This window comes from Triticum dicoccoides, chromosome 4B, assembly GCF_002162155.2.
Source record: "Triticum dicoccoides isolate Atlit2015 ecotype Zavitan chromosome 4B, WEW_v2.0, whole genome shotgun sequence".
Lineage (NCBI taxonomy): Eukaryota > Viridiplantae > Streptophyta > Magnoliopsida > Poales > Poaceae > Triticum > Triticum dicoccoides.
The window spans coordinates 365,028,441-365,037,535 of NC_041387.1; the positions used below are offsets into that span (position 1 = coordinate 365,028,441).

Sequence of the window (9,095 nt, forward strand, 5' to 3'; positions counted from 1 at the left end):
CTTCCTCTCCCCTGCCCAACCGGCGGCACCTCATCCAATCGCAGCGGCGGCGCGAGCTCGCCGGCGACCCGGAGCAGCGGCTCCGCGAGCTTTCTGGCGACCACAAGTCCACAACGACCCTATAGCCGGCGTGCTTCTTCCCCAATGGTGGACCGGTAAGCCCATGCTCCTCCACCTCTAATGTCTGGTTTGGATCTTGAATCTTGAAGTGTGAAGATTGAATTCCTAGCCTCATGATCGTGTACCTAAACAAGGTCGAACTGCTGAATCCAGGAACAAGACCTGCAGGGCATCGAGTACGGCTCCAAATTCCTCTGGAACGGCCAGCCCGATACCTCCATCAGATTCAGCCGTCCGAACAGATTTAGCCTGACGCTTAGATTGCATAGTGGCAGGGATTTGGCCCCCGAGTGGTTTTGGTGTCAAGCAGGGGTCACCTAATCCTCTAGAGGGTTAAATCCACTAGAGGTTTGTTTCCACTACAACCGAACAAAGCCTTAGGGTTCTTTTGACTTTCCAAAATCTCACTCTAAGGTTTCAACTACTTGTATAGGGCCTTTAACACATCTAGGTAATCACACAGGGACAAAAAAAGCATCCCTAGGTGGCCTAAGTTTTTCTAGACAAGTTCTAATTTCCTGTGAAATTCTTAAACATTTCAGATTTGGGGAAAATCTGAGATGTGATAGTTGTGTTGTGCCGCTCACGGCGCTCTTCCTCAGTTGCCGCCGTCTTGGGGCGCGAGGACGAGGCGTCATCGTCGCCGCAGCCGAGGTAGTGAAAGAGTCGGCCACACGTGTTGGCGATCGCCAGAGAGGTCCCCTCCTCCTTTATGGTGGTCGTGCGCCATTGGGGCAGGGATGACGGCGCCACCTCCTTGTCGCAACCGAAACGCCCGTGATGGCTATGTGGCCAGAAGGGTGCCACCGTCTTTGATGCGGTGTCTCGGATGGGACAATGGCCCCTCCTTGAGGCGGTGGCGCAACAAGGAAGACGGTTTATAGGCTTGCGGCGATGATGGTGGCACCGGATCATGGTCAAACAACGGCCATGCGAGGAGTAGCTCGAGCTTCCACACGGACTTGTCGTTGGTTCGCACAGCCTCTGGGAGGAGGAGGGGCGGCTGTTGTTCCTCTTCCTTGTCCGAGCAAAGCACCACCTCGGTCTTCATCGTCGACATTCGAAGTCCAACATTTGAAGTGCAAACTTATTAGTTCTCTTCATCAAGCCGACATACTTGGATCTAGCTTTTGTGAAGGAAGTGATGCACGTCTTTAGGGGGGCGCCGGGACTGAAAATCAACTATCAAAAGTCTTCCGCAATTCTAATCAAACCTGGCGAGGGAGATACAGAGCGAGTGGTCGCAGCCCTTCCTTGGAGGATTCAGTGTTTCCCGTGCAAGTACCTAGGGCTCCAACTTTTGATTAAGCAACTCACTCGTAACCAGTGGCAGACGATGGTGGATGTGGTGCTGAACTTCCTGGCAGGAGGGATGAGAGGTATGATTACCAAGCCAGACAGGTTGATTTGGTCAACAGTGTGGTTAGGGCTAGGTCTATTCACCATCTGATTGTGGCTAATGCTCCGAACTGGGTGCTAGATAGCATTGATTGTGGCTAATGCTCCGAACTGGGTGTTAGATAGCATTGACAGAGGGTGCAAAGCATTCTTCTAGGCTGGAACAGAGGAGATACATGGTGGCAATTGCCTGGTGGCTTGGAAACATGTATGTCGGCCGAAGGAGTTGGGGGATTGGGCATCATTGATTTACGCACGAACGGCATCCTCTCTCCGGCTCAGAGCTCAGGCGTACTGATGCCTCCAAGCCGTGGCACGGACTGGCCATGTCCGTCAACAAGGATATGCAGGCTGCGTTTGCCAGTCTGGTTCACTGGAAGCTTGGAAATGGGAATCGTATGTTGTTCTGGATTTCTGAGATTACGCCGCTCGTGGTTGGGCAAGTCAGAACCCAAACGGTGAACAACGGAGCGATTACAACACTGGTGGCTCATATCCCGTAAGCACATCCCAAAGAGATACCGAAAGGGTTTCAACTCTTTGGTCATGCTGATTTGTTGGAATATTTGTAAGCAACGGAATAGACGAGTCTTTGGAGGAAGAGACACAATCAATGAATGGGATCTGTCAGACAAGGATCTATCAAGAGTTGCGACTTTGATTGGCAGCAGGAGCACAGAGTGTCCAACAATTATGTGAGTAGTGTAATATTGGAGGAGTGTTATTTGGCTCCGCCAGCGTGTGGTGAGAGCCTAGAAACTCTTCTTGTAACTAATTCCTTCTTCTATAAAGCTTAGGTACGCTCTTGGCATACACTTGAATAAAAAAACTTATTTTTACCAATAACTCTATTAAAATACTTCACGCAGCAGGTCATTTCATAGCAAGGTTTTGCTGGCCGATCAGCCTCTACAATTTTGTGTTAGTTACAATTAATCTTATTGTCTACCTGGTTAGGTCAAATGGGTTTGCATTGCAAGAACAAAAGGTGTTTTTAGGCTGGCCTCAAAATAATAAGTAAAAAATTAGGCTAATATCAGTGCTTGCATTCATCCTACCAACGTCTAACAAAGAACATAACAAGGGTGCTACAATCAAAATTAAAATGAAGTAAATCAAGGTTGCCCTGTGATGCCATGTGTTGCCTGTTATTATATATAATAAAATTACTTGACTTCATTTTATCCTATAATAGTCATGGTTATCAATCTTTATTGAAATCACCAGAAAAAAAGCAGAAATACATTCCCCTCAAAAAAGGAGGAAACAAATAAAACAATTTATTCGCAGTAAGCAGATCATATATCAAGAGTTCACCACATGATCTCAAGTGCCATGTGTTGCCTGTTATTATATATATAATAAAATTACTTAACTTCATTTTTATCCTATGATAGCCATGGTTATCAATCTTTATTGAAATCGCAAGAAAAAAGCAGAAATACATTCCCCTCAAAAAAAGAGGGAACAAATAAAACAATTTATTTGCAGTAATAAGCAGATCAAATATCAAGAGTTCACCACGTGATCTCAAGGCAAATATGCCCAGATAGATTCCCGTAATGGTGATGCATATGATGCTTAGATCTTGTTGAGGGCCTGAACAATGTCATTCTTCAGGTCCTCAAAATCCTCGACTCCGATGCTGAACCTGATCAGGTTGTCCTTGATTCCATAGATGTCTCTCTGCTCCTTCGAATCCCTGTTTATGGATCACAGCCCAGGAGTTAAAACTAAAACAATATCATGTGCACAATTACTTAATGTGACAACAGATAAATATATGCTAATACCAGTAGGACATGATGGCAGGCTGATCAATTATGCTCTCACAACCCCCAAATGAAGGGGCGTGGTAGGGTATCTTGACAGAATCAATGAATTTTCTAGTAGAGTCGAAGTCCCCATCAACCTGAACACAAGATAATTTATACGTTAAATTGTTGATAGAGTCAACACACTTAGTGTTCTGGTATACTCCCTATGTAACTTTTTTATAAGACGCTTTTAGAGTCCAATTACAGTGTCAAAAAACATCTTATATTTAGTTACGGCAGGAGTAATATTTTACTATATTTTACCAAGACATCAAATTACCTCAAAGCTGACAACACCACCAAAGCCAGTCATTTGGCTCTTGGCAATGTGATGTTCTGGGTGACTTGGCAAGCCAGGATAGTATACACGTGCAATCTAGGATATGAAATACAAACTTCGGTTAAAGCAACAAAAAACATAGATGGCCAGTAGTTATCTAGAGTCTAGGACTAAAAGAAACAGAGTAGCACACCTTTGGATGTTCCTCTAAAAACTGGGCCATCCGCAGAGCAGTACTATTCTGGCATTGAACACGGAGATGCAGTGTTTTCATGCCACGGAGGATCAGATAGGAAGCATTCTGACATCACAATGCAATGAAATGTTAAGAGCTTAGAAACAAGGTGTTAGACAGAAGAATACAGAGTACATATCTTTACTACTCATACTAGTCAACCTGCGTTTCAACCAGGATAGCATGGCACCTAAAGCTAGAGGTTCAATGCCTGGCAGGTCAAACTTCTGAATCTTGGTAACTTACTAGTCTATAACTACAAATGAACCCATGCATTTCTAAAGAAATATCATTGCCTTTAGTTATACATACAAATTATTACGAAGATAATTTAAATGGAGAATTCTAGGAGTACATTCTCATTCGTTGATTTATTGAGTTGAACATTTCAGAGACTAAATATAATTCCTTTAGAAGTAAATTAGGAGGCAATACTATATGTGCCATGTCTCTATGCGCCGAAAAGCAATGCAGCACCCTCATATTGCAGGAGCACAAACTCTTAGACAGCAATGATTTCTTTTTGTCCCATCTAGGACTGAAAGATAGTGTAAATGGAATATTATATATTTTGCCACTGCAACAAATTGTAGGAGAGTTCAATTACAGTTCTCCCCAAATCATCTGAGCCACAGTGTTCATTTTTTTGAAATAAGTCGACCACTTGGATCATATAAAATATTGTAGAAATGAACCAGCTGTTTCATGACACTTTTGGCTGGGTTGAAGTGAACCCAGGATCAAAGAACCCTAAGGCATCATTTGGCAGCAGGGGAGGCCACGGGGATCCCAGCCCATTCACTGGAAACTTCCACCCCAGGGCAAATTATTCCTGGTTTTTCCACGTACGATTTGCTCGACACATGATATGGGAAAATCCCTCCACTTCCCCGTCAATTCCCGCGGATTAAAAAGAGTGCCTCCCAAGCCGTGGAAAGAACTCCCTGCCTCTCAACACTACCTCTCACAATAATCACCTGCACTTCTATTTTTGATCTCGCTGCTGGTAACGCTTCCATCCTGCATCCATGGCCAAATCCTTTGTTCACCTCCTCCCACTCACCCTCATGTACCAATCCATCACCACATGTTACCACTCCAGTCGCCTCAGCAGAACTGGCAAAATCTTGGCATTCAATTCTGTACAGACGGGCGGTGAGAAAAGAGGAGAATCAAATGGGGCTTGCTAGCAGGGTCAGCGGCCTTGGCCTCGACGATTACAAGGGGGCAGCCATGGATGGCTTGAACATGACAGCCTCAAGAGCTTGGAGAAGCCAAAGCAGCCCTCCCACGCTCCTGTTGCTGGGCCATAATTGAAACAATCTCTTCATTTTTTTTAAAAAAATTCTGGAGATATCGTGAATGAGAGATTATCCATGGTTTTCAACCAAATGGTGGCAGGGGAATTATCCGACCTGCGGCTTTCCATGGGCTCAGGTGGGGCCGGTACAATTCATCTCTGGTTTTCCTCCCCTGGGTGTTATATGCCCAACAACCAAACAAAGCCTAATGAATCGTCCAGGACTTTCCTTCCAGATTGATTTAATCTAAGGATCCTTGCAGGATCCCAGCATGAGGCTAGTAAATATATGGGGAGGACCAAATATAACTCCTGGTATAGAGTGACACTTGCTAGAAAGAAGCAAATACGTTCGAGAGATGGATAGAAAGTATGCCAATCCAACATACCGGGTTTAGAACACCACCAACTACATGGTGATAAATGCGGACCTTGGAGACTAGCTCATCCCTGCCGCTGATACAGCCTCCAATAACCTAAAAAGCAAAAAAAAAACTGAGCTAATGTATATCTTATCTGTAAATAGAGTACTAAAAAATTATTCATGAACTTACATCATTGTGCCCAGCAATATACTTCGTTGCAGAATGAACAACTATGTCAGCACCTAAAGTAAGTGCTTTCTGATTGATAGGGGACGCAAAGGTGCTATCAATGCATAGCAATGCTCCCTTGTTATGGCACATATTGGAGACAAGCTCAATATCTATGCATCTGAGAAATGGATTAGTAGGAGTCTCAGTGAAGAATAGAGATACCTGAAAATAAAGGAACCAACAAATTAGTCTACTTGTGGATGAATAAGTTAATGAGAAGAAAGGGGGTGAAGGAAATTGTAAAGATTAAACTCACATTATTATTATCAAGTGCATCTTGGAGAGCATCCATGTCAGCAGGTCTAATAACAGTCATCTGTGCATCAGGTGTACAAAGATAAGAAACCCACAAATTATACAGAAACGCAACAAAGATTCACTCCGATTAGTTGTTAAAATGCAGATCACGTTTATCAAGTAAAGACGTCTGAAATACTGGATCTTGAATGAAGCTGCATTTCTACTCCAAGTTTATTAGGCTTCTAAAATGTGGTCCCATACCACATCACTCAACAGCAACTATATCACCTGTAAGCTAGTACTGTATATTGCTGCTATGAACCTCTCCTAATGGTTCTCACAAAACTAACTGAACTGCATAGGCATCTAATCATATTACTGAAAGAACATGGGCATAATGGTAGCACATATTACCGTAATTCCCCTCTTGGGGAGCTCAGTCTCCATGTAAATTCTTGTCTTGCGGTACAAATCTGTGGTTGTAACGATGTGCCCACCTGCTGGGACAAGTGTGCTGAGCATAGCGACACTTGCATACATCCCTGACGCCACAAAGACAGTGGACTCGGCTTTCTCCAGTGCACTGCAGCATCAAAATCAGCAATTATGGAAAACCAATACAATGGAACAAACAAGGCATAAAAATCCACAAGAAAGAGGAGAATCTAGATTTCACCTCATCTTCTTCTCCAAAGCCTCAGTGGTCGGGTTCCCATACCTCCCGTATTCGAAGCTAGCATGCCTCCCCTCCTAACAAAAAGGAAATTTTGACAATATAACCGCAGATTTATCAAATCTGACAACTAGAGCACAGAATAGCAATAAGGTAGGGGGCTTCAAACCTTGAAATCGATCAGCTCCTGCGAGCTACTGAACCAGTAGGCGGAGGTGTTCACTACTGGCGTGGTGATCGCGTCTGTGGCGATCCTTCTCCCAAGCCTCTCGCCTTACGCAGAGAAAAACAGCAAGCATGTCAAAACCAAAAGGATAGCTGCGCGAAATACTCCTAGATCTGATGGACAACAAGGGAGCGAGTAGGTTACCTGCGTGGACGGCGAGGCTAGCATCGGAACCGAGCAGGGCACGCTCGGCCAATGCGGCGGCGGACGGCTGCGCGAGCTTGGCGTTAGGAATGGCGCCAACCTCGGCAGCCGCCGCCGCAGAGGTGGCGGCGGATGCGGCCGCGGCATGGGAGGAGGTGCCGCGGACGCGGCTTCCGCCGCCGGAGTGGGAGGTGACAGCGCGGCGATCGGACCAAGCGGCGGCGACGATCTGCGCGACGCCTATGTTGCTACAGTTGCGGCGGGCCTTGGTGCTGAGCTGGCGGACGAAGTTGGGCGGGAAACGGAGGATGGTGGCGGAGGTAAGGGCACCGCTATTGTCGCCGGCGAAGGACGCCGGGGATGAGAAGGAGACGGTGGCCATTGGGGAGCTAGGGTTTGAGTGGCGGCGCGGGGCGCTCGACGGAATTGAGGGGTCGGGGTTGGTGGATTGGGTGGCGCTGGTGTGGCCTTTCGAAATAACGAGTGGCCTATTTGTAGTGGAGTCGTGCCGACGGCATTCATGGTTTGGCAAAGAGCACCTATAGTGCGCTACTGATGCGAGGTCAGTTCGTTGCCGCCATTGCGAACCAAACTTCGATGGTGTGTTTTGAGTTTCCAATCCAAGCCCCCCACGGGCACCCCGTCCCCCGTGCCGCTCCCGCGAGCGGCCTGGGCGGATCCCTAATCCTCGCCGCCGCCACCCCACACCCCCCTCCCCTCCCTCGCCGCCACCAGCGGACGCCGCCGTGCAAAGCCCGTGCGCGCGTCGGCGGCGGCGGGGTCTCCCCCTTCCCTCGAGGCACTCCGACGGCGCGAGACGCCTTCCTCTTGGTCAGGCAACTCGGCAGCGCCGCGCGTCCGGCCAGCGTCGGCGTGGTCCGGCGGTGCTGGTTGGAGCGGTGCGCGGCTCTGTGTGGCGCGGTTTGGCGTGGTCCGGCCGGATCTGGCGGCCACGGCCGGCGACGCGCGGAGGGTGGTGCTGGGCGCTGCTCGGGGGTTGCGATGCGGTCTGCGGTCGGTCCTCCGGGAGCTGGCGGAGCTGGGACTGGTGGTAGCCGCGGTGTCTCGCTCCGTCTCGTTGTTGGCTTGCCACGTGTCGGTGGCGCTGGCTGGCGGCGCCCGGAGCGCGGATCTCGGCCCGGATCTGGTGCGCGTCGGCGCTGGCCGGCGTCCTTGGAGTGCTCACGGCGGGGAGTGTGGCGGCTGTCTGGAGCATTGCGTGGGGCGTAGCAAGTTGGAGGGTGTAGGTGGTACACCCGCACTGGCGGTGGCGGCGGCGGCGGCGCTGCGAGGCCTTGCCATGAAGGGTCTTGGCGGGCAGCGGGCGTTCAGTTGCTGCCGTGTGAGGCGTGCGGCGTTGCCTCGGCGGTGTGGGTGCCGGAGTGTGGTCGGAGGTGTGGGTCGGATCCATTCTGGTGGCAGTCCCATGGAGCGGGTGAAGGCCACCGTAGCGGATCTGGCGTTGCACGGCTCGGTGGTTGCTGCGGCTCCTTGTCGATGTTGAAGGTGACGGCTTTAGCGCGTTCCCTCGGCAGTGAGGGGGGCTTCGATGGCAAGTTGCTGAGGTGACGGCGGTGCGAGGCATCTGATCGAGTGTGACGCCCGGGTAATTAAGCTACAATGATCCTCTGCTATTGTTGCCACGTCACCTCGATTATAGTTGCTAATCTTGAGTTAGTTCAAAACGGTTTTGAAATTCAATTCAAAATTATGATGGCGATAAAAGTTTCAAAAATTAAAACTAAAATGTTCGGGGGTTGTCAAATATTACAAAGTTAATTATGGTGGAGTAAACACATTTTTATAAGATGTTTAAATGCTCAAAGGTAAATAAAACAGCAGCAAAAGAAATTAAGTAAATGCTTTTTGTATTTTGTAAAATATTAAACTATTTTATTTAGCTGTCCAAATTAATGTGGCAGTGGTATCTTTAACATACCATATTTAGGTGTTGTTCTCACATTCTACAAAATTGAAATAATTTAATAAAACCGAAAAGATTAAATAAAAGAAAAGGGAAAAAGAAAACAAAAGGGAAAAAAAGAAAAAGAAAAAAAGGAGCAACC

At 47.8% G+C, this 9,095-nt stretch overlaps 1 protein-coding gene across 2 annotated transcripts; it reads right to left on the reverse strand.

Moving 5' to 3' along the window:
* Nucleotides 1–2,819: 2,819 nt before the first annotated feature.
* On the reverse strand, nt 2,820–7,510 carry LOC119296170 (cystathionine gamma-synthase 1, chloroplastic-like). Of its 2 annotated transcripts, XM_037574557.1 has the most exons (12): nt 7,163–7,510; nt 7,030–7,093; nt 6,829–6,932; nt 6,663–6,736; nt 6,401–6,569; nt 6,003–6,062; nt 5,705–5,908; nt 5,540–5,626; nt 3,809–3,916; nt 3,616–3,711; nt 3,312–3,430; nt 2,820–3,220 (listed from the first exon to the last, which is right to left on the reverse strand). In XM_037574557.1, the coding sequence occupies exons 1-12, from the start codon at nt 7,409–7,411 to the stop codon at nt 3,100–3,102; spliced, it is 1,455 nt and encodes a 484-aa protein (XP_037430454.1). In that variant the 5' UTR covers nt 7,412–7,510; the 3' UTR covers nt 2,820–3,099. The 2 variants fall into 2 exon arrangements, with proteins under 2 accessions (XP_037430454.1, XP_037430453.1); XM_037574556.1 differs by having other exon boundaries at nt 7,030–7,510.
* Between the last annotated feature and the right edge of the window lie 1,585 nt (nt 7,511–9,095).